At 49.1% G+C, this 25,354-nt stretch overlaps 1 protein-coding gene across 3 annotated transcripts in view; it reads left to right on the top strand.

Moving 5' to 3' along the window:
• Positions 1–15,140, top strand: part of NFYC (nuclear transcription factor Y subunit gamma) — a 61,819-nt gene extending 46,679 nt beyond the window's left edge. For all 3 annotated transcript variants that reach the window (XM_077337478.1, XM_077337477.1, XM_077337480.1), the window contains exons 5-10: positions 672–767; positions 8,074–8,247; positions 9,378–9,536; positions 12,187–12,294; positions 13,924–13,983; positions 14,192–15,140. In XM_077337478.1, coding sequence (XP_077193593.1) covers positions 672–767; positions 8,074–8,247; positions 9,378–9,536; positions 12,187–12,294; positions 13,924–13,983; positions 14,192–14,311 — 717 coding nt within the window. In that variant the 3' untranslated portion in view covers positions 14,312–15,140. The remainder of the gene's footprint in view (positions 1–671; positions 768–8,073; positions 8,248–9,377; positions 9,537–12,186; positions 12,295–13,923; positions 13,984–14,191) is intronic.
• The last annotated feature ends 10,214 nt before the right edge of the window (positions 15,141–25,354 follow it).

Here is a 25,354-nt window from a genome sequence, read left to right as displayed (position 1 = left end):
TTTCATCTCAATTTTTACTGGTCAGTATAATCTAATATAGACTCCATTTTCTTCTGAATTCTGATGTTGTTTTATTGGGCATCAAATAGAAGAAGAGTTGGTTTTTATATCCTGCTTTTCACTACCTGAAGGATTACAGTTGCCTTCCCTTCCTCTCCCCACAACAGACACCCTTTGAGGTAGGTGAGGCTGAGAGACCTCTGGGAGAACAGCTGTAACAAGGTTTTTGACCAGCAGAAGGTCATCCAGCCAGCTGCATGTGGAGGAGCAGGGAATCAAACCCAGCTCTCCAGATTAGAAGCTGCTGCTCTTAACCACTAAAGCCAAGCACTGCAATCGTCCCACATTCCATCAGTTTATTTAACCAGCCCGTAATGTCATCAGACAGATTTTTTTGCTTATATAGAGGCATGATATGGATACAGTTAAGAAGAGCTACAGGACTCCTGCATTTGGTTGCTTTTGCAGACTGACAAAGAACAAAGGTCTGGAAAGTTCAAAAATAACTTTTCCGTTGCCGGTCTTAATGGTTCTGAGTGTTGAGGTTCTGTTCCTTTATTGCCATCTGTACTCCAGTGCTTCTGAGGCTCTGTGGCTTGTTCAGCTGAGCAAGGCAGTGTCCAGCCCACATGCAGAGATTTCTGACTGTTCCCTCTTCTTCTTCCTTGCAGAGGAATGACATTGCCATGGCCATAACGAAGTTTGATCAGTTTGACTTTCTCATTGACATCGTTCCAAGGGATGAGCTTAAACCTCCCAAACGCCAGGTGAGGCCAGAAATTATTTTTCCCTCATTTGGAGGCGGGGCCGGGAGGATGATTGAATAGAAATGGGATTCTTGTTCTGTCAAGCTTATTGTCAGTCACACCCTTCCTAGTGGTGTTTCTTTGGGCAAACTAGGCTGTAGGCTGTAGGCAGAGGCTGTAGGCGGCCAAGCACAGGATAATAATGATGCTAATGCTAATAGTAATAATTGCAGACTCTCAAGTCACAGCCAGCTCACGGACAATTCCCAAGACCATGGAGATGAGCAGAGGTGGTTTGCCATTGCCTGCCTTACCACGGCAGCCCCAGCCTTTCATGGTGGTATTAACCGTGGCCAACCATGCTCAGCTTCCCAGTTCTGACAAGGTCATGCTAAGATGTGGCATTAGGCTATGAAGCGTAGAAGGCTGGGTGCAGCATAAGGTTGAACTTCAAGTGCTTTAGCTTCCGCTGCCACTTAGAACAGCCAGAACCTGGGCAGGGATGTAAATAAGGGGCCTGACAACAACACTAAGGGACGGGGAAAGCGCAGGATGCTGGCACCCCACTTCTCCCCGCGACTGGATATGAGGGCTACGTTGGTGTTGAAATTGCTGCCTGTCAATGCAAGTTGCTCCCCATCCTGGAATATCTGCCACAGCGTACAGCCACTCCTGTTGCTAACCTGTCATGCACACCCCAGCTACAGCTGCTCCCTGCTTTTGAGCAGGCCAGAGTTTGGCAACCCAGCGGCCTTCACCACAGCTTGTTCTTTTAAGCCCTTGGTCTTTCTTCTGTCTTGTCAGTGTGACAAGCGGCATGGCTGCTGCTTTTGAGGCAGGTAATTGAATGTTTTAGAAATCGCAGAAAGCAGCATGCGTATTGATTTTGAAGTGCTGAGCCCTCCCCCCCCCCACACACACACACACAGGCACAGTACACAATTCGGCACTTGATTACCCACACAGCGGACTTCCGTTACATAAGCAATAATCTGCACGCAATGCTGGGAGCTGATTCCAGGTGATGGCTTGCCTGGCGCACGAATTAGGAGGCGCTGTGTTCACTCATCAAAGTTCAAGGCCCCTTGATGTTTGCATGTGGCGGTTCTTCTTGGCCTCGTTTGTGCCGAATTTAGAGATCAGATGTCAGGAAAAGCAGTAATGGCTACTGGTGGTTTTTCTCACGGCTCAATTTTGGGCCAAACGCTTTGAAAACTTCCATTTAAAAAGAGCGTCACTGTGCAGAGGGAATAATGATGGGCGCTGCCATTCTCTAGAGGAGTTTGGTCCCTCCAGGAAGCTTTGAGGACCACTTCCTCCCCGCAGTTGGCTTCTTACCCTAGGACTGCCGTCTCCGGTGCCTTTTCTGGGCCGTCGTCGCTCCTGTAAACATCCTTGACTGGAAGCTGTACAGTGCTGAGAAGGGCTTTCAGTCGGATGTTTACAGCAGCAGGCTGCCACAGTCCTCCTGAACAGCCGTGGGATTGTGTCGAAGAGCCTTTTAGGGGGAGGCAACTCGGCAGGCACAGCACCTGTTCAGGATCAGCTTGCAAGCCACAATGTTCACCACCGGTACTAAAGGGAACACACCATCAACAAAAATATCCCAGGTAGGCCCACACCATTGGGGTCAAGTGGCTGTCAATACACTGATTTGTACTGATCCGCTTATTGCTTTTCCGCCAAGGAGATCAGGGAGGCCTACGGGGTTCCTCACCCACATCTTCCCGCCTCCACTCGTCTTTCTTGGGGCTGAAACCGCGTTTGTGGGAGAACACCACGCAAACAAGCCAGCTGGCCTTCTTGCAGCAGTGAAGTTGTGTATTCATTTTGTTGCTACTGATAATATGCAACTGTGTGCTGCTTTCCACAGTCTCAGCCGTAGGTCTTTGCCCTCAAGGGGGCTGCACTCTAATTTTTAGTACTGGGGGAGACCACAGAGAGAAGAAAGCCCAAGGTGCCATGGAACAAATGTGAGCGCATTTTAAGTTTCACAGAGTTGTGTTTGATATGTAGCAAACCTGTGGATTACAGTCATAACGGCCATCAAACCTCGGTCAACCCCAACACGGGACGTTTAAGGCGAGTGCAAAGCAGAGGTGGTCTGCCATTGTGTTCCTCTGCAGAGATTTTCCTGGTGGTCTTTGGGTGCCTCTGAACGAGGTGATCTCAGTCTGTGTCTGCAGCAACAGTAAACACTCCTTTTTTGGTGAGTCCCCTGCTAGGACAGGGAGAAAATTAGAGGGTTAACGGCCAGTCTAGTATACTTTTCAAGTGGAGCGAGGAGAGGCACAAACAGTGTTTACTCATTGCTTCTTGCAGCTAGTTGTCGGATCACTAATTATTTTTCTGCTGTGAAGCTCTTCCTGCTGGATGCATCGAACCAGGGGAACGGGAGATCATGTGGGGGCCGTTTTCTTCCTTTTAGTTCAAGACTGCTGCTGTGAAGGTCCGAGGCTCTCTCAAAGCTTCTGCTGGAGTGTTTAAGATAGTGCTGATTCCCCAGCTCCAAGGAAGCTGGAATCTCCAGGATCACTGTAAGAGCCACCCGCTCCCTTTGAAATTCAATCCCATATCAATACAGCAGCTTGGGCCTCTGTCATCCGATGACCACAGGGAGCGCCTGCTTCCAAATTCCATTCCTGCATATGCGTGGAATTTTGGAAGAGGCTGGCACAACGATGCCAGAAAAGCAAACAGGAATTTTGCGCGCCTTAAAAATGAGTCTCTTTATTATAGCAAAAGCTTGCATGAGCCATGGCCCATTTCGTCAGATGCCTGACTGAATCCTTGCGCAGCTGATAAAATGGCATGCTGGTCCACAAATGTTTATGCAGCAAAAGGTCTGTTAATCTTTTGGGTGCCACAGGACTCCTTTTGTGGCTTTGCCTCAGCAGTCTCATATCACTAGACTAATCTCTTCCGCTAGGAGACTTGGAAATCCCCCGTAGTTCAGAACATAGTGGAGGCATCCTGTCCAGCCGGTAGTGGGCGAACAGGGCTGGCATTAGTGGAAACGCTTCACTGCTACTCAGGGCTGGCATTCAGGGGACCCTTGCAGTGTAACCTACCCACAAAAACAGATGCAGGGGGTTGTGCTACTGCTTGAACTTGGAACAAGAAATTGTGCCCCAAACAAAAGTACTTTCATTCAGTGATCATGGGAATATTTATTTATTTATTATATTTATATACCGCCCTCCCCGGGGGCTCAGGACAGTTTACATTGAACTTATGAACCGTGCATGAAACAATCTGCATTAATAATCAAACAATAATATTATGTTGCAAACAAGTGGCAAGTTAAACTGGCCTGTTTGCTTTTAAGGGGCCAGCTTCACGTAGTGGGTAGGAATGGGCGCATCTAATCTGGCAAGGTAGGTTTGATTCCACGCTCCCCCAAATGCAACCAGCTGGGTGACCTTGGGCTCGCCACAGCCCTGATAAAGCTGTTCTGGCCAAGCAGTAATATCAGGGCTCTCTCAGCCTCACCCACCTCACAGGGTGTCTGTTGTGGGGAGAGGGAAGGGAAGGCGAACGTAAGACACTTTGAGACTCCTTCGGGTAGAGAAAAGTGGCATATAAGAATCAACTCTTCTTTTGAATAGAGATGGGAAGGACTTGGCGGTTATTATTTTCTCTTTGATTTTAGCTGGGGATGTTTAAAATTATTATGTATTGTAAGCCATCTTGAACCAAGAGGAAAGGCAGGATATCGGTGTTATAATAAGTGCATTAAAAACACAACCCAAAGAGTTGTCATAACCATCAGGTTGCAAGAGGTTGAGTTTTTTACCCCCGTCCTTCAAAATCTCAGGTGGGAGAGTTACTTTTCTTTGCTGCTAACGGGCTCCAAAGATCTGCAGGCAGAACTGTGGTACACATTCGGGAGCTAACCAGAAGCATCTTCTTCAGCCATAACACTCGGAAGGTGCCCCAGCCATACTCAGGGGCCAGAGGCAGGAAGAAGTCAAGGCAGGGGTAGCCAGAGCTATCGGAGCTGCTGATCCTAGAACAGCCAGAGGCTTCTTGTAGGAGCAATGGATCTTGTCCAGCATCCTTCAAAAACAAGGGGAGGGGGATACATGTGTGTCCATAAATCCCGTAAGTTTCCAAAGAATTCATTTCAACTATAATAATATAGTTTTAGATTTCAATTGAAGGTCAACATTAAGCTGAGCAAGAAGTATCTTGTCTTCAGTTTCTTGAATAGTAACCACCAAATAGAACCAAGGCTAGTGTGCTAGGTACAAGATGGCTTCATTGGACTTCCTCGGTTGTATGATAATTGCACGCAGCCAGTAAATTCAGGGAGAGCTCAAAGTCTCTTGAGTAACAGAAAAGACAAGATACTTTCCTTTTCGTTCGGCTTAATGTTGACCTCCAGTTGAAAGATAAGACTCTATATTACTGCAGTTGAAACAAATCCTTCGGAAACTTACAGGATTTACTGAGCCACACTGGGTTTTTTGCAAAGCCTTGTGGTGGTTCTAGGTCTCCAGATGCCTCATAGTCAGCTAGTCATCCTTGCCACGGTCTGAACTGTGCTTCTGCCCAGGTTTTCTGCCATCTTTGCTTTTGGGGATGATGATCAGCCACTCACCGTCATGGACCACTCAGCAATCAACCTCAAGTTCTGGTGGTGGGTTCTGGTACAGGAGCCACAGCAGGCCTCAAGGTCCCTGACACCCCCTGATGGTCCACCGCAGGATTTGCCATAATTTTGTCCTCCACGGGATAGCCACCATGGTGCCCTCATCCTGTGAGGAATCGTCAGGCCCATTCCAGCCAGAAGGGTTGTTCTGTGTTTCCCTCCATCCTTTGTGAATTCCAAAGCAGTCCTTCCTCGGTTCCGCCAAGGCTTAAAAAATGCCGGGTGCTGCTTTGGAGTTCACTTTGCCCCAGGAGAATGTACACCGGGGCCAGCTGCAACTTCCCTTAATGATTGCACCATTTCAGGCTCCAGGAGCTTTGGGGCAGGATGGAGGCACCCTCTGCATCTTAATCACTTGCATTCCTGGTTAATGTTTCACAAATGCTCCGGGCTAAAATGGCTCCACACCTGAACCAGTTTGAGCCAGGCCGTGTCCTGCCCACAGCTGCCGTGGCAGCCCGTTCTCTGTCCGTAGTCGTGCAACAGCTTCTCCTTCGGCTGTCGTCTTGAGCAAGCTCGATTGCGTCGGCTCCACCTTCACTGGAGACAGGACCATGTCTGGCCTTAGACACAGGAGGAGGAGAAGGTCGAGACCTTCATCTGTTTGCAGCAATTGGTCTTCCACCCTCGTTGTGTCATAAAGGAATGCTGTCCGCCCTGTAAAGTTAGCCAGCTCTCCTTCTCCGGGGGGGGGAGGCTGCCTTATCACAGTCCAGTGGCTGCATAGGAGAGCCTGACGCAACGTGGATGGAATCCATTCCAGCCATTCTTGGCAACGCTGTCTCTTGGCCTCCGCTAAACTCCAGAGCTGCCCTCAACAGAGGTTAGCATGACTTCTTTGCGACAATGAATTTTTCAGCAGCGGCTTGTTTAAAGCCTAGCTGTGACGTGAAAAGTCATTAAAAAGACAGTTTTCTACATAATTATGCTCTTTATTTTTTCAAGCACGTTAAGAAGATTGGCTTTAAGCAATGACTGTTGAAATATTTAGGATAACCTGTCAAAGGCTCCTCACGCGAACTTTGTTCCTGGAGCCAAGGGAACGTTAAACTTGATGCTGGCTGTGCAGAAGTGCTGGGCAGCCTCTGACCTTCAGGTACAAGAGGGGGCTCTCAGAAGGGCTCTGGGAATACTTGGTGGCATCCTGACCCATTCAGTGGGCTTCTCTGTTTTACCTACCTTTTTGCTTAGCAGGAACAGGATATTGAGCCTGGCAAGTCGCCTCAGGGGGCCAGAGTTGTGTTTAGCTTTTAGCAACTGCTGCCATCATCTTTTGGAGGGCACGAAATCTTGGTTTTCTCTCAACTTCCAGCCTCAGCCTTTATAGACTCCTTGGTCTTCAGCTGCGAATCACGTCTCTCAGCCATTATGGATCAGAGGACAGTCAGCGGAGGTTGGTCTACCAGTTGCCGTCTCTGGCCAGGTCATTGTATGTGCTCAGCAGACCTGGCATTTCCCATGCAGCAGCACGTGTAAACATCCTACACTCTCAGCTGTGACTTCGCGGTGGCTGGGAGGAGGCTGTTTGCGCCTTCTGCCATGGACTGGCCATCCTGCATTCCTTCCTCCTGGACAGGATCTAGGCCTGGAGTTCTCTCCACAAAGGCTCCTGGCCCCGGCTTTTCTTTCTTGCAGTGTTATCAAGGAGAGCTTCAAAGTGGAGGGAGGTAAAAAAGAACTGTAAACAGCTGGATCAGGGTTGTTGGACAAATTTATCTGAGCTTTCATTGGGTCCTGTGGGAAATGCTAATTCATGTTGGAACGGTCCTGAACATTTCCCGGTCGCATAGGAGATTGGACAGCAGCTTGTGGTGATGCAACTCTGCTTAAACCTCGTGCTTTGAGAGGAGTTGAAACCCTGAGCTGGCCCTTTGGCATTCAGCACCAAGAAACATTCTTCCCTCTCCCCCCCCCCCCAAAAAAAAAAAAAAACAAGTAGGAGATATCTCTTGGTCAGAGTTTCTGTCCCTACCTTCTTCCAAGGGATCACTCCATTTTATCTTTACAGCAAGCAAACACTGTAATAAGAGCCTTGGGCTAAGATCAGGGAGGTCAGAGTTCAAATCCCACCTGGTTCATAACGTTCCCTAGGTGGAGGAAGAGCAGGTAAAAATTGAATTGGGGGAGGGGGTTACCAGGTGATGAGAATATTATTTTCCGGTGGTCTCACAGCGCATGAGCCCTGAGTGGAATCCTGATCTTCATTTCCCCCTTTCATTTATTTCACTTCAGCATGACGACTGTTCAGTTAAAAGGCTGCCAGCTCTTCTGCGTGTAGTAACATTCTGAGGATGCAGAGAGCTCAGACTTTCAGAGCACTTCCATATGTTTCTGCCCCCCCCACCCCCAAATCCTAGATGTATAAGCTTCCCCTCTTTCTGTTGCGATAAGATCTTGGGTGTTGTTCCCCCATCTGCACGTGACATTCACCCTCTGCTGTGAGCAGGAGAGCAAGGGAAATACCTTTGCGACCGCCTGCACAACTTCCGTCAAGTGCCTCTTAGCGAGGAAGCAGGACAGTTGGCTGACTTTTCAAGAATTCAGAAGTGCTCTGGTTTCCTCCGCATTTCCTGAGTCTGTCCTTTTCCAAGGCTAGCAAGGGGAGAGCTTCAGCCACCGAACCTGGCCCTTTTCATCCTGGTTTCATCTTCTTCTTCTTCTTCCGTGGCACAGGAGGAGGTGCGCCAGGCTGTGACTCCAGCCGAACCCGTCCAGTACTACTTCACGCTTGCTCAGCAGCCTGCCGCCGTCCAGGTCCAGGGGCAGCAGCAAGGGCAGCAGACGACCTCCGCCACAACCACCATCCAGCCCGGGCAGATCATAATTGCGCAGCCTCAGCAGGGGCAGGTCAGTAGGTGGGCTGGGGACCCGTAGATCTGCTTGCCAGTGGCAGTTCCTTCCACCAGTGCAAGGAACTCCTTGCATCAGGTGGCTTTTCCTTGTGCTTGGGGGGAAATTGCTGCCTTTCACAGAACAGATTCATGGATGCCAACCTTTGAAGTCTGAAAATCTCTCAACAATGCAGTGGGCATTCTGCCAAAGTTGGTCATGTTGAAGGACGTCTGTGGCCTTGCCACCAGACCCTAGTGGTTTGTGGGTCCCCCCCAAAAAAACTGTAAACTACATGTTGGGTTCCCAAGCTGCCTTTTTGCAATATCTGTACATTTTGAAAATCAAGCCCCTCTAAGGATGATTAAAACGTAAAACAGTGACAGAGAGAGCAGGAGCCAGACAAAGGTGGCAAAAAGAGCAGCCAGGAAAAAATTCCTCCAGCATGCTCTTTGCCACTGCCAGATGCCCTGGACCATACTGCAGTCCAGAAGGAGAATAACCTGACAAGCCTCCCTTGGGGGATGGAATTACATAGAAGGGGTGCTATTTATCTGTGGGGAGCAAAGGGATGGTCCCTCATGGAAGGGGGGATTGAATTTAGTTCAGCAGTAGGAGTTGTGCATGCTCTCATTCTAGGTGGGCTAAGAAGTCGTCTCCTGTTTGTGGGCGTTTGCCCTCAGGCCTTACAGCACAGCTGACTGTGTGTCTGGATTGCCCACATTGGGAAGCAGTGCGGTATTTTCCCTCTGAGGACGCAGCTGCTTAGACCTTGTGTGACCAGGAAGGCAACAGCCGCTATTTGGCGTTCACCACTGCAGCTCCTGCAGTGGGTCAATAAAAGTCTAGACCACTTCCGCTCTCTGTATGTTTCAAGCAAAATAGTTGACGGTCCATACTGAAAACCTCATGCCAGCTTGTCATCCATCACTGCACTGTTTCAGGTGCTCCCCCATTGTGACTTTGTGGAAAGCGGTTATCTTTTCTTCTTCCCTCTGTGTGTGTGTGTGTGTTTGCGCACATGCACACACTCCCATCGGATTGGCAGTGCTCCCGGAGCCAGTGAAGGCTGGCCCTGTTGCTGGGGATGCTGCTTTCGGCTGCTCTGGGCGCACGGTGCTTCCCCTTGTGCTCTTTTCCTCCCGCAGACCACCCCCGTGACCATGCAGGTGGGCGAGGGCCAGCAGGTGCAGATTGTCCAGGCGCAGCCACAAGGGCAGACGCAGCCGGCACAGAGCGGGACCGGGCAGACCATGCAAGTGATGCAGCAGATCATCACCAACACGGGCGAAATCCAGCAAATACCGGTAAGATGCCTGCAGGTCATTTGCAGACTGCAGTGGGGCTTCCCTCTGTCTGTCTTTCTTCATAAAACTCCATATTGTCTACTTAACAAAGAAAAGCTTCTCTTCTGAGGCACAGGTCTGGTCACAGAAAGGGCATATCCCCATTTCCCCCCTTCAAGGACATGCATTCAGTCCTCTTCTCCCAGCCTGTCCTCTTTAGTTGATGGTCCCTTGGATCTCCAGCCCGCCATTAGGAAAAGCCTAGGCAGCCCCCATGCTTTCTCTTCTCACTTCTCTGCCTTTTGCAGTGCCGTTCCCTTCTGAGGTCGCCTCCTTGCTCTCAAGCCAGCTCTTCCGTATTCAACCTCCTCGCTCATCTCTTGGGTTTTTGAAGCTCCGAAAGAGCGTCCATAATGCAGTTAAGGGGTCACTTGTTCACATGCTTCCCCGACAAACTCACCCTGGCAACTCTTGGAAAGGCCTGTTCTGAACATGTGAAATCAGCACCGGGCCACTCTCTCAAACCTCCCCTGATTCCCGTTGCTTTCAATGAGCCGGTGAAACTCTTTATTCCAATATTTATTATTTTTCAGATTTTTATGCCGCCTTTCCCTGAGGGCTCAGGGCAACGTACCACATGTTAAAACAGCAAAAGAAAAATTGAAACTGTTAAGATCAAAATCCAGTTTACATTGAAAGTCAGAAAGCTCCTGCCTTCTGCCCAGTGGAAGGAGGGAGGAGTAAAGAGCTATGATGTTGCTGGGAAGGGGCATGCAGATGTTGCTGCCGGTGTAGGGAGGCCAGTTTGTTGATCACCTGGTGAGCTCCAGATTGCCGCAGAAAAGCTCTCTCCAAGCACTGATTAGCTTGGGGATGGGTGGGTGTTGGGGAGGGTGTGCTGACTGGAACAAGGGCCATCATGCAGCCCCTGCACTGAGCCATAGCCCCTCCCTTGCTCGGGTCTTCCCCGGGTTCCTTCCGGATTCTCGTTCCCGCTCTCACGTACCCTGGCTGTCAGCATCTGTTTGGCTGCTGTTGACTTATGCCAGTGATTGACCAACTCTAGGGAGTGTGTTGGGGGGAGGGGGGAGCCACAAGAACGGGTGGTGCAAAGTTCTGGGAAGGATCCTAAGGAAGAGCTTAGAAGTATTTTCCTCCAGAGATCCAGTGCCACCGCCACCAGCATGTCTGTGCAAACGGCAGAGGCTGTAGAGAAGCAGGCAGCATGTGGGCGCCTCCCGCTACAGCAGCTCCTTCTGTGGCTGTCTGTGTTTTGTAGAGTTTTCTTGGTGCTTCAGGGAAGAGGAGCTGGGCAGTCGGATGCTGGTTTTAGGAGGGAGGCTGAGCTGCCCTGTTACGGTCCTCTCTTTCTGCCGGTATTGGGTGGGCGGCCCAGGCAAACTGCGGATCTCTTGGAGCACAGCAGCAGGTCGTATGGCACCCACCTGGCTGCGTGGAAGGATTCTAAGTGCTCCCCTGCTGTACAGATGGCTATGAGTGGGGTGGGGGCATGGGAAGGAGAGTACGTTTTGAAGGAAATCCCACAGAAGTCCCAAGTGGCCTCCCACCATTCCAGGCAGTTCCTCTTCTTGGGTGTTACTCCTCAAGCCCTTGCTTTGCCTGTCTTAAAGTCGCTTGTCGTGTCTTGTAGCTAAGAAAACCATTCTAGCTTTCTGTGCGGTATGTTTGAGCCATAAATAATATTGAGCACTGCAGGTAAAATTTCAAGACTATTTCCGCTTCAGCCAGAGCTTATTTAACATGGTGATTGGCCCTCTGGATTTTATTCATGTTCCGCCTTTCTTTATAAAGCTGGTGTCATTTGCAAAGCATAAAACAACATGAAAAGGATGGGGGGGGGCAGGGGGCAATCCCTGAGATAATAAATCATTATGTGTGCTATGCAAAACGTTCACAGAAGATCTGCACTAAAATGCATGCAAACCATCCCAGCTGCACCTTAGGGATATGTTAACAATGGCTTTGCAGAGACAAATTTGAGAGTGAGCCTTAAAAACTTGAGGGGCAGGAGAATGTAATGTTAAGTGGTCTCTTCCGAGCCAGAGACTCTGCAGTTGCCTATAGCAGAACCGTGCTGAGCCGCTGGGCATCCACGCTCTCCAATTAGTTAGTTATTCTAGTTAACATCTAACTAGATGCCTCTGGTTACAAAAGTCTCTTCCGTCCTGCAGGCACATTTCAGTCCTGAAATATGGTCCTGTGGAAGCTTGTGCTTGGCTAAAATTTACAGTTGCTGCAGGGGGTGATTGCTTTGAGGGACAAATATTGGATGGATTCAAGTGAGTAGCCAGTTTAGTCTGAAGCAGCAGAACCAATTTTGAGTCCAGGGGCACCCTTAAGACCAATACAGGGTTTTTCCCTTATGTATGAGCTTTTCTATGCATGCACACTTCCTCAGATACAATGTTATGGGCATGCACACAAAAGTGTATAAAAATTTTGTTGGTCTTAAAGGTGCCACTGGACTCAAAACTTGTTCAAATATTGCATGCTTTCACAGAGTGCTGGAGAAATCCATAAACTCCAGAAATTTGGCTTCAGGAGCAAGGATTTTAGGAGAATGTGCTGTTGAGTCACACATCAACCCCAACTGTAGGATGAGCCTGGATTGACCCTTTTATTCCTTCCTCTCGTCCGTCTCCATTTGTAGGTTCAGCTCAATGCTGGCCAGCTACAGTATATCCGTTTGGCTCAGCCTGTGTCGGGCACTCAGGTGGTCCAGGGCCAGATTCAGACGCTCACGGCCAACACGCAACAGGTATGTATGTATTTATTATTTAATTTTTATGCCACCCTCCCATACAGCTCAGGGCGGTTCACATAAATCATTGCAGGGGTAATACATAGAATAATCTTAACATATAACAGTCATAATAACATCTGTTCCCTCTTAATAAAACAGTAAGAGTTGTTGGGGTGGGCTGTGTCCGTGATCAAAACTCCCGGATTGGCCCCTTGGCCCCGGGCTGACAAGCGGAGGGGCCAATCGGAAGGCACTCGTCCCCTTCCTCTTCCCACTGCCACGCTCTAGCGCCCGTTGTATTCTTTGATACAACGGGCTTTGCCCCTAGTAACAATAATAATCCAACAGTGGCTTCAAATAGAACGACAACTTATACAAAACCCCCAGGGAGATCAGGCTGCTTCAGGTCATGGAGGGGTTGTCTGAGGGGGGGACCCGTGGGTGTTGTTGGGCCGATCAGTGTGGATTGGTCCTGCAGGAATCGAGCACAGCTCGTGACATAACTCTTGACTGATGGGGAAGAAGATTTCCTGGTGGTGTTTTTGTTTTGTTTCTGACGTTTGCATAGCTGTATCTTCTTACCTGGCCAGCCTGCTTGCCCTGTCCTCTTCCTGGTAGAGACGGGGATTAAGCATTTACAGTTAAAATAAAACATACCCTTTCAAATAACAGCTTTTGCAGAACAAAGGTATAGTTTCCAGACTGGCCCTGGGAAACGTGGCTGTCAGCATCACCAGCTTTGTGCAGCAAATTCAGCTAAATCCTATTCCTTCCTTCTTTCTCCGGCCTCCCTTACACAGGCCAGCTTTTTTGCCCAGCCTCCAGGCAGCCGTGGCTTGTGTGCAAGCACTGTATTTAATTTCCAGTACCTACTGAGAACTCTCTTAACTGCTGCTAATAACCTTTTAACAGTTGCATTATGCATAGCTGTAATCTTCAGCATCATCTCATACACGGTGCTGTGCAACCCGGTCATCTTTCTCTTGCTTCATCCTCCTCTCCCTCTCCCCCCTTCATATCTCGTTTTTTTCTTAAAACACACACAGCTCTCAAAAAAGGGCACCAGTGAAGGACAAATGGCAAGATCCTCTTTGTTCACTTATCTGAAAGGTTACAGCTAAGGACAGGTGGTCTTGGCACACCGTTTCTTATCTGCTCACATGAACATCGACTCGCTTCTCCTGCACGCCTAGGCTTCCACACGAGGGAATTGGACTGAACATTTCACGCGTACCTAATGCACGTCAGGATTCCTTTGTTCCTCCTATCCCCCTGACACCTGTGGTTTTATTTCCTTGTAATGTCTCTCGTGCAGGGCATTTGTTTTGCAAATTGCCTTGCGCTTCCTGTGCAGGGCTTGCATCTGTCGTACAAGGGAGTTCTTAACCCTCTCTGTTTCTCTCGGGCTCCTTCAGCTGGCGAATAGTTAAATAGAGCAATGTGGAGGTTGAATGTTTGCAAAGGGCTTGGACACCAACCAAGGACAAGAGCCTTGTTGGGGTGCTGGAGGTGGCTGCTTGCTTCAGAGCGGCCTCCGGTATTCCGCATCATTGTGTGTCTGTCTAACTGAGTCTTGTGCGTGGGATCCTTCCTATAGAGGTAGGACTGCTCGTCTAAATGGATTGGCAATATTATGTCTTGTAGATCGCACAGACAGAGGTTCAACAGGGACAGCAGCAATTCAGCCAGTTTACTGACGGACAGGTAGGCGTTCCAGGATCTGCTTCAGCTGCTCTTCAAAGAGATGAGTCTCATAATGGCAGAACGGGGGGGGGGGGGGGGTGAGTGCGCCCACCTGCCACACTTTCCCACATTTGCCTTCATCTCTGTTTTGAAGGAGCCATTCACTGGGTGGATTGGATCCATCCAAGGGAGAAAACCTAAGTGATCTCCTTGCATTATTGTCTTCCAGCAACTGTACCAGATCCAGCAAGTGACCATGCCTGCCGGCCAGGACATCACCCAGCCCATGTTTATCCAATCCACCAATCCGACGACAGATGGACAGACCCCCCAGGTCACAGGAGACTGAGCCGGCCCAACTGGTGGGACAGAACTTGGCGCCCACTGAGCTGCCTCGCTGCCAGCCTGGTCCGAAGACACTTCTCAGCCCTGTTCCCCCCCCCCTGCTCCCCCACCCCACAGAGCTCCTCCCCAATTATATATCTCCTCCTTTCATCCAAAGCCATCAAGGGCTGTGATCTGTAACCGATTGATACGAACAGCTTCAGTCTGTTGGGAGGGCAAGAGATCCTCTGGATGGACAATAATGCAATATTTTTTCTTCCTCCTTTTCTTGTTTGTTTTTTTTAAAGAAACTGCTAATAATACATTGCTCTGTAATTCTACCTGGTACCCACTTTTTTAAAAATACAAAACAAAAAGGGATTTGGCAAGCATTCTGGTGATTCTACTTCCTGTTAATTCAACGACCCGCCATCTTTTCTTTGTCCTCCTCTTGACCAGTGAACTGCTGTCTTGTCTTGTTGTCCCGACTTAGCATTAAACAAACACATCCTACCTTTGTAATTCAGTATGACTGCATCAGTGTGTGTGTGTGTGTGTGTGTGTCTGTGTGAGCAAGAAGAGAGAAAAAAGAGGGTTCGCATTTTTTTGTAAAGCAATTCCTATGCCTAAGTATTGGTATTTGCAGCTTCAAGAAGGACAAACAAGCCGTTTCCCGTAGCCATTCCTGTTTAAATCTGTTTTCTAAAGGCTTTAAAGGAGGCTTGACACTATTTTGGAATCACTTGAGAGAATTCGGACACACAAACACGAGTCATTGGTTAACTGTATAAAGTCAATGCATGTATTTAAAAGCTGCATGAAATGCAATAAACTTTTTTTTTTTTTACATGATAGTCCAGCTACCTGCGTCTTGTCTCATTGGCTGCCCCGGCTCAAAACACAGCCAACCACCAGAGATGGGCCGAGACATTTCGGTGCCTGAGGCAGAAGGCTTAAATCACATACTCACGCGCAAAGCTTAATAGCGTGAAGAGATCGCCAGCCCTGCAGTGCAGTAGAAGAAGAGGTGGTTCTTATATGCCGCTTTTCTCTACCCGAAGGAGGCTCAAAGTGGCTTACATTCGCTGTCTCTTTCCTCTCCTCACAGCAGACACTCTATGAGGGAGGTGAGGCTGAGAGAGCCCTGATATTACTGAAGAAGAAGAGGAGTTGGTTCTTATATGCCGCTTTTCTGAACCCGAAGGAATCTCAAAGCAGCTTACATTCACCTTCCCTTTCCTTTCCTCACAACAGACACCCTGTGAGGGAGGTGAGGCTGAGAGAGCGCTGATATCACTGCCCAGTCAGAACAGTTTTATCAGTGCTGTGGCGAGCCCATGGTCACCCAGCTGGCTGCATGTGGGGGAGTGCAGAATCGAACCTGGCTCGCCAGATTAGAAGTCTACACTCCTAACCACTATACCAAGCTAGCTGGTGTTAGAGAGCTGGTATTAGAGAGACACCATTCAGTCTACCTTCAGCTGTCCCTGATCCAGTGCTCAGACTCATCTTGTCAAGTGTCTTTCAGCTCAAGCCCAGAGGTAGAAATGGTGCCATCCTAAGCAGAGTTCCACTCTTCTAAATCTATTGAAGTCAACATACTTAGAAGGGTGGAACTCTGCTTAGAACAGCACTTGTTTGATGTGGGCCACCAGGCTGTTCTTCACTGTGCCTCTGAGCTCCCTGCTGCTGGGCCTTGGTGGAGTTTCTCTCTGTTGTCTGTTTAGTTGGGGAGGTGGCAGTGGTGCATTATGGGAGAGTCTGTCAGGCATGCCCTCTGTGCCACAGCTGAGCCCATTGTCTCTGCAACTCCTGTTGCTTGCCTATGTGTGTTTCCCCCCCCCTTTTGTTTTTCTATCTACATCAGTAGGAAGCACTGCTAAAAAGGGAAGGCATCTGTCCCAGCCAGGAGAGGGCCCAAATACCCAACCAAATCCCTTTGGGAGGAGAGGGATGGTGACTGACATCAGCTTCATCCTTTAAAAGAAAACCCCATTTCTCTTACTTCCTGCTGTTGAGCTTCAAGAATCTTCTCCCTTCAGGGCTGTATTGTCTTTGTCCCTCCTGTGCCTTGGTGTTATTAGGGGAAAGCAGCACCAGCCTACTAGGTGCTGAGGTAGAATCATATCGTATCCCTCACAGCCATTAAGATGTCATTCTGCCTCAGTCAACTACTGCACACAAGAGGTGTTGCAAAGTTTAACAAAAAGTAAATAAATTTAAACTTTTTTGATGGGTGGGACTAAATAAAAGTCAGGAGTAGATTATGCGTTTAGCAGTGTTTGCCTATTCAGATGATGGTGATGTTAGCCATTCAGTTGAGTCTGACACTTGGCGATCTTGGGGCACAGCTGCTGCCACAGTTTCTGATCTTTCACCGCTTCTTTGAGTTGCTTTATGTTCTGGCCGGTGACCATTTTGATTGTATCTAACACTGCGTCCTTTGTCGGCCTGGTTTCCGTTTTCCACTGAGCAATGCTAACAAAATTGCTTTCTCCATTGAGTTGGATCGCATGATTTGGCCGAAGTAAGCCAGAGCTTTTGATTTTGTCTTCCAGTGATACTGCGCTGCAGTATTTCCTTGTTTGTAGCTTTTGCTGTCCATGGAACCCACAGAAGCCTTCTCCAACATCAGAGTTCAAACTAATTGATTCTTCTCTTGTCCTATTCACATAAATTGTAAGCTGCTTTGAGAAAAGCGGCATATAAGAACAAACTCCTCTTCAAGGTCACCCAGCTGACTGCATGTGGAGGAGCAGAGAATCAAACCTCACTCACCAGATTAGAAGCAGCAACTCTTAACCACTACACCAAGTTGTTTCTCTGTGTAGAGAAGTACACAGGATGGTTTCTGCAGGCAAACACAAATGAAAGTTGGGGGGCAGGGAAACCCTCTTTCATCACAGCTCCATCAGAGCAACTTAATAGGGAAGAATTCTTGATGGCATTTCTCAGGGCTGTGGAAGGTCACCCTTGCAGTCTCCATCCGTGCAATAATTTGGTTCTCCCTGTACCCTGAGGTCTGAAGAGATGGCGCGTGGCCAAACATGGCCCCCCAAGTGTCCCAACTTTTGAGCCCAGTACTTTCTGGTCCCACTCCAATGCTCTGATGTCTACAGCACGCCGCCTGTGCAGTGTATTCTGTGCTTCACATTCCGTCCACTGTTTCCATGGGCTTTACATTCCTGTTTCTTTAGACAAAAAAATTATGCCACCTCTCCAGAGACTCGTTGGCTTGCTTTGTCCTCCAAGTTGACTTCTTGCACGCCACCTGAAGTGCGGTATCGAGTGAATTCGCCAGCCATGATAAATTAGCCAGGCTCCAACCCTGCATGAGCACAATACGCTCTGGTGTGACCTAAGAATCCAAGTTGGTTCCCTTCCCTGTCAACCTCCACGTGCAGGGTCTCCCGGGCCCATCAGCCAGGTCCTTCTGCACCTCACCGTACAATGGCCAGTGACAATGGCCAGCCGAGGCCCTCGGGTGAAGCTCTGCTGGTGCTGGGGACAATTGCACATCAAAGGCCAAAGAGGGGAGTATTTGGCTGCCATAAGTAGCCTCCACTCGGGGCGGGACCTGCTGATGTCTTCGTGTGTTGGCCAGGATGGCGTCATAGGGAAGCAGCATGGCTGAGGGTATGGCTACGAGGCCACACCACACTGCCAATGCCCTTGCACAAAGTACAGATTTTCAGACATAAATGCGTGTTTATTCGGGAGTAAGTCCCACTGTGTTCAGAGTGGTTTGTTTACTGCCATGTAAAGTGCACTACAAGAGCCTCTTGTGGCGCAGAGTGGTAAGGCAGCAGACATGCAGTCTGAAGCTCTGCCTATGAGGCTGGGAGTTCTATCCCAGCAGCCGGCTCAAGGTTGACTCAGCCTTCCATCCTTCCGAGGTCGGTAAAATGAGTACCCAGTTTGCTGGCGGGTAAAACGGTAATGACTGGGGAAGGGAATGGCAAACCGCCCTGTATTGAGTCTGCCATGAAAACGCTAGAGGGCATCACCCCAAGGGTCAGACATGACCTGGTGCTTGCACAGGGGTATCTTTATCTTTACCTTAAAGTGCACTAGAAGGTAGTACCTTTTGACTGCAAAAGAGAAAAAAGGGTTCCATTAACTGAAACAACATATGAAATACAGGGTTTTTTTTTTAAAGAGGAAGAGTTATACCCCACTTTACATTGCCCAAAGGATTATGAGCATGGCTTACATTTGCCTTGCCTTCCTCTCATAAAAGACACCTTGTGAGGTAGGTGAGGCTGAGAGAGCTCTGACAGCTCAGTCAGAACAGCCCTATCAGGACTGTGACTAGCCCAAGGTCACCCCGTTGGCTGCATGTGGAGTAGTAGTGGGGGATCGAATCCCGCTTGCCTGATCAGAAGCCGCCACTCTTAACTACTACACCAAGCTGGCCCTCAGCACTTAAAAAAATCTAAGCTGTGGATCCGTTTCGGCTCAAACGTACCCAGTTATGGAAAGTGCCGTAAGATTGCAGCTGACTTGCAGTGACCCCATGGAGTTTCCAAGGCAAGAGATGAACAGAGGTGGCTTTGCCATTCCCAGCCTCCACATGGCAACCCCAGACTTCCTTGGTGGTCTCCCCTCCTAATATTAACCCTGACCCCACTTAGCTTCCGAGGAATGCCTAGCTGGGGCTACCCAGTTATTCTTACATGCTTCTTAAACAACCTCTGTTCTGTTCCAGAGGGACCTGGTGCTCGGCTTGAATTATTTATTTTTTTGTCACATGCAGTCCGTATTACAGAGCTGAAGCAGTTTCACAACAAAACGAGACATTACCTGGGAGTCTAGCCTTGTTTTGACGATATTAAAAGACTCTGAAGTCAAGAGCTTCTCTTTGTCTTTGATGTTAACATCTAGGTGGGAATTATTTTGTCAACGGTAAGATTGAGTGAGCCACACGGTTTTCTTCCCTGCTTGTTCAATGAAGTGGCATCTTAAAGCATGTGGACTCACTCACTCTCGTCTCCTAAATCCTTTGTCAGTTTTGTGAGTTTCAATCATGCCTCTGACGGACACCTGCGGCGAAGATTGTCTGGCTTCAGAGTCGCCGTTTTGGGATGTTACCTCATTTAAAGGATTGATTGGGGGGGGGGATATCAGAGAGAAGTCCTAGCCCAGCCTTCTTCCTGCTGTTTTTCTACTTGTCAGAAAGGGTTTTTTACAAAATGCAGAGGGTGGTCCAAAGCACCTTAAGGGAAAGTCGCACAAGCCATGCTTCTTCATCATTCAGCTGTGTGAGGAAGCCGGGTGCAGTTCACTTCTCTGCAGAGAGAACCAATGCAGCTAAAAGAAATTCCAGGACCAGAAAGGGCCATTTTGAGAAAGGAAGGGGTGCTCGGTCACTTGCTTCAACGATCGATCGGCATCCAGGATAAGGATCTGTCCAGCCACCAGTTAAAGAACGCCATGGAGGGAGATCTCACCACCCCCTTAGGCAGTCAATTTCACTGTAGAACTAGTCTTGACTGCGAAATTTTTTTCCTGGTATCTAGCCAGTACCATTCTGCAAGTAGTTTAAAGCCATGATCGTGTGTCCTATCCTCTGCTGCTGACAGAACCGCTCCCTGCCCTCCCCCAAGTGACAGCCTTTCACATATTTAAAGAGAGCCATCATGTCCCCTCTCAATCTCCTCTTCCTCGGGCTGAACATTCCCAAGTCCTTCAGCCTTTCCTCATCGGGCTTGGTCCTGCAGCCTACTTTGGTGCCCAGCTGCAATGTGTGGGAATGACTATTCTGTGTAAAATCCTTTTAGCTGTGCCTACAAAAGTCAAATTTTGTCCCCTGACTATCGTACTATAGTGCAATTCTACGTGTGTTGTGTAAATATGTTGCACCAACCCTAATCTTATCCCACATTTCTTCCAAGAATCTCAGGTTAGTATACGTGGGCTCTCCCCTTTTCTCTTTACGACAGCCCTATGGGATGGGTGGGGCTGAGAGAGTGTCTGATCCAAGGTTACCCCTGGCAGTGGGGAGAGCCAACCAGGGTTTCCCAGAGCTTAGACTGACAGTCTAATTCAAAGCCCATTGGGTGTCGTGTTTAAATCTGTTCAAGAGAAGACATTTTGCTTGCTCCATGTCAAAAACCTCTATCCTCAGATAGCGAGGATCTTGTACATTTTTGTGCCGGGCCATTGTAAGTCATTTTAAGTTGCAAAGTGTAAAAAAAAACCCTGGTCCCAGCACTCTTGTCTGTCTCTTGCCCACTAGAGGGGGCACAACACCCACCTCCACGTCTCCTGTTGGTCTCCTGCTCCTGTGATTCAGAAACTTCGATGTGCCCCTTTTTCTGAGGTTTCTCCTTTGCCTTCATTTCAAGTTTGTTTTTTAACATGTAGCTGCTTTGGTCCACATCCTCTTGCTGTGTAGCTGGGCTATGGCAAATAAAAAAGGGCAAAAGTGCGGTTTGCTTTCTTACTCCTCTTGATTGCAGTGGCATTTCTTCCCTACAGCACTTACATAAAACAGGGGAAGGAATCTTGGTTGGCAAACCTAAAGGAAAAGTCTCATGGCTTGCCACCCCCTCAGAGAATCCTGGGAAACGTAGTTCGGTGGGGCCCTGAGAGGTTTTAAGAGCCCTGCCTCTCCCACCCATCTTGGATCACAGAAGTCCAAAAAAGAAGAGAAGCCCCTGCCATACAACTGTTTGCTGGCCAAGGTTCCTCTACTGTGGTTGGCCTGTTGGTGGTGGCTAGAGTCCAGTGCAGGGGTTCTCTTGTTGGAATTGGGTGGGTGGCCAAATGGTGCTGGCAGAGGCTCATGGGAATTGTGGTCTATGGACATCTGGAGAGCCACAGTCTGACCATCCCTGGGCTATACCATCCACTCCTCAGTCAGCCACTTAATGTGCCTAAATCTGATCCTTCAGCCAGGGTTCTAAAACCATTAAACCATTAGGTGGAAACCAATGAATGGGGGCAAATTTCAGGAAAACACTGCCTTTGTCTTTCTCTTATTTGTTAATGGGATCCAATTTATTTTCTTTTAGTCTGAGAAGGGCAGCCTGCATTTATCGCGTTTACACTCAAGGCTGGGGACAGACACATGCACACAACTATTTCAATGTAAAATGGAGGGTTGCATTTTCCACCTGTCAGTATTCTCTTGTTTCGGTAGAAGACATTGGTGGGATTCCTCTTAAATCTTGCAGGCCGGGGGCTCTTGCTGACATTTTCCCTTGGAGCAGTTACAGCATTTGTGAATGTCCTGTGAAATCACAGCAACTGACAAATTGGGATTTGACTCCACGGGCACACTGCCATGGACAGAAAGATTCCTACCTGGGGAACCTGGTTTCTGACCTCTCCACTCCTACCGTGGCTTGACTTGGCCCTGAAATCCTGTTGGGGGTGGGGAGGTACCCCTAATCCCTCAGGAGCAAAATTCCAGGAGGGTATTTGTAGCTGCCTGCAACAGGAACGGGGATGCAAGAAAGTCATATTCCGCAGGCAGAGATCCTTTGGACGGCAAAAAATGCTCTGATGGATCCAAGCTGTTTTTCAGCCCGGGTTGTGCAAATTCAAACATGACTTGGATCCCTATTTTATTTATTTGCAATTTTGCAATCTCTTTGTTTCTGCAATTTTTTTCCTTTCTCCAGCTAGGCCTGGTTTGGAGGCTTAGAGAAGCTTATGGAATGTCTGCCAGAGTTTTGTGGCAATTGAATCTCTCTTCCTGGGGTTAAGAAGGAGGGGGAGCCAGTTTAGAGGTGTGGTTAAGAGCAGTAGCATCTAACCTAGAGAGCTGTATTTGATTCCCCACTCCTCCACATGTAGCAAGATGTGTGACCTTGGGCCAGTCACAGTTCTCTTAGAGCTGTTCTTGCATAGCGACCCCCCCCCCCATTTTACAATGAAATAGTTGTGTGTATGTTTGTCTCTAGCCTTGATTGTAATTGATATTATTATTATTATATTAATTAAATTTATGATTTTAGAGCTCTCTCAGCCCACCTACTTCACAGTCCCTCTGTTGTGGGGAGAGGAAGGGAAAGGTGATTGTAAGCCACTTTGAGACTTCTTTAAATAGTGAAGAGCAGGGTATTAAAAAAAACCCTGCTCTTCTTTTTTTCTCCTTTTCCTCCTCTTCTTCCTCCTCAAACAAAATAGGCCTGATTTGTGGGGAGGGTGATAAGAACAGTAAAGGTACGAAATAATAAAATGGAGAAACTGAATAGGGTGGGGGGGGCAGGATGCAAGAGTATTACTACTTTAGGAGGGGGTGTCTAGCAGTTTCAGCAAATTTAGAGATAAATCACACTGTAAGATCCTTAACGGGAAGGAATGTTTGTGCTTTTCTGGCAACATGTTCACCAAAGCTGGGAGGAGAATAGACTGTTTGTCTCTCCCCTCTCCCCCCCCCCCCCCCATTAACTGGTGATCCTTTATATTACAGAAAGGTCCAGGTCCCCATCACTATGAGGCTTTTGCTCCCTTTATTTTTCTTTCCTTTTCAGAGGGAAGAATTTGGCTCAGGGCACAGCGCAAAGGTGTGAGCTGGAAGCCTGGTTTCACTGTCACGCTGGCTCAGGTAAAACAAAACACCCCCCTGGGAATCTGCATGCGCCCGGCCGTCTAGTTGCAGCGGGGGACCTGTCCGCTGCTTAGCGCAGGAAGCAGGCCAGCTTCCCTGAGCCATGTGCGAGCACCGAGTCCCCCAGGAAAGTCAGTGCCACATTGAAACCAAACCTCAAGTGCCCAGGAAGTGGAGGTGGCTAAAAATAGGTGGGGGCTCGGAGCCTGCAAGGGCCTCCCAGGGAACAGGCTGCGATGCTCAAGGACGGTTCAGGTTCCTCTTCGTGGCTGTTTCTAAAAGAAAAGGAAAAAATCAAGGCCAGGGTTGCCCATCTCCATGTTCAGGCTGGAGATAGCTTGAATCTACCATTGATCCCCAGAGATCGCTTCCCCTGGAGAAAACGGCAGTTGCTAAATGTGATCTGTGACGTTATAGCCCACTGCCCTCCCCAGGCTCCAGGAATTACCCGACCTGGAGCTGGCAACATATAAATCCAGTGCATCTCTCCCCCAAAAGCTTCAGATACATGCTGCTTCTCAGAGTATCTGCAGAGGAGCTGGAGACTTTATTGTCCTGGAATGGGAGAAAAGGAAAAGCCAGGATTTGTCAGATGGCAGAAGACAGGGTCTGGGAGGAAAAGGTTTTCCAGGTAGAGCTGAGTGTCAAGGTGACTCCCCTCGGGGCAGAAGAACAAAGGCACACACCATGGCCCTCCAGGAGAGGACATTCAACATCTGCAGAAAGGCACCAGACCGTCTCTGCTCAGTGGTAAATTTGAATTGTGTTACTTTGGGAGGTGAGTGGCAGGACGCGGTGTACCTGGGCGCCCTCCATCACCAGCTGTCACTCTGCTCTCAGGAGGTGCAAGCTTTCCTGCCCTCCCATTCACTCCTCCACCATTCACCCGCCTTCACACCCTCCACCCTCCCTCCCTCCTCTACCCCCAAATTCTCTCCCCTGAGATACCTGACACTTCACCACTACCACCACCACCCCTGCTGGTTCTTTGGGCAGGGGCTCTCGTGGCAATCCGGCTTGCTGCGTCTCTCTCTCAACTCTCGGGTGCCTATTTGTGTTGGGAGGGCAGAGTGAGGTTTGCGTGGATCCCAGGAGAGGCCACTCCCTCCCTTTGCAGCCTCAACACTGGCCTGTTGGCTGAAAGGTGGATTGCACTGGGTTCCCCCTGGCTTTCTCCTAAGTCAGGGTGCATCAGAATCCATTGGCCTTAGACAGACTAGGCAAGGGACAAGGTGATGTGGGCCTCTGGTGTCCATCTCCTTATCCCAGTTTTGGGGATCAGTTTGCCAAGAGAAGATGGCCCCTTTGGAAGGTGGACGCTATGGCTTTATACCCCTTGAAGTCCCTTCCATCCCCAAGCCCCGCTAGAACACCAATATCTCTGGGTACTTCTCAACCTAGAGCTACCAATTCTATGTGTGGCCTAAAAGGACGGAAGTGATCTTGTGCCATCTGCTATTTGCCCTGGCAGGAGGAAAAGGAAAAGGTGATCTAGGTCAGTTCGTGACCTGGATGGCCCAGGCTACCCCAGTCGATTCAGATCTTGGGAGGTAAGCAGCCTACCACAGACGCCTGAGTCCCAACACAGAGACAGGTCATGGCAACCCCCCTCGGAATGTCTGGTCTCGGAAACCCCTGGGGGGCTCCTGTAAGTCAGCCGCAATTTGACAGCACTTTCCATTTATCTAGGTCCCCAGGGCAGGTAGACGTCAGGTGACTTTGATTATGAAACAGTGCAGGGGGGAAGGGCTTATCCCGACCCAACCCTGCCACAGCCTTCATCCTATTGCACACAGGCCTCCTACATCGACTTCCAACAGAGAGCCAGCTTGGGTGTAGTGCCTAAGAGCGGCGGCCTGTAGTCGGGAGCCGGGTTTGATTCCCCATTCTTTCACGTGCAGCCAGCTGGGTGGTCTTGGACGAGTCCCAGTCCTGTTAGAGCTGTTCTTGCAGAGTAGTTCTGTCAGAGCTCTCTTAGCCTCACAGGGTGTCTGTTGGGGGTGAAGGAAGAGAAAACGATTGTAAGCCGCTTTCAGACTCCTTCGGGCAGTGAAAAGCGGGGTATAAAAACCAGCTCTTTTTCTTTTCAAGACATGCTGCACATTGAAGAAGAAAAAGAGTGAGTTCTTATATGCCGCTTTTCTCTACCCGAAGGAGGCTCAAAGTGGCCTTTCGTCTCCCCACAACAGACACCCTGTGAGGGAGAAGTGGCTGAGGGAGCCCTGATATCACTGCTCAGTCAGAACAGCTTTATCAGTGCTGTGGCAAGACCAAGGTCACCCAGCTTATTGCATGTGGAGGAGCGGGGAATCAAACCCGGCTTGCCAGATTAAAGGTCCGAACTCCTCACCACTACACCAAACTGGCTCTGGGGAACCCAGTGATGGAAGGGTTGCCAGTTGTGGGTTGGGGAACACCTGGAGATTAGGGAGGTATGGGAAGGGGAGGGGCTGCAATAGGGCACAATGCCATAATGCCCACCTTCCAAAGCAATGGTTTTCCCCAGAT

The sequence above is a fragment of the Paroedura picta genome, chromosome 5 (assembly GCF_049243985.1).
Source record: "Paroedura picta isolate Pp20150507F chromosome 5, Ppicta_v3.0, whole genome shotgun sequence".
NCBI lineage: Eukaryota > Metazoa > Chordata > Lepidosauria > Squamata > Gekkonidae > Paroedura > Paroedura picta.
The sequence above is the reverse complement of the archived record's forward strand: the minus strand, read 5'-3'. Positions and strand labels throughout refer to the sequence as shown.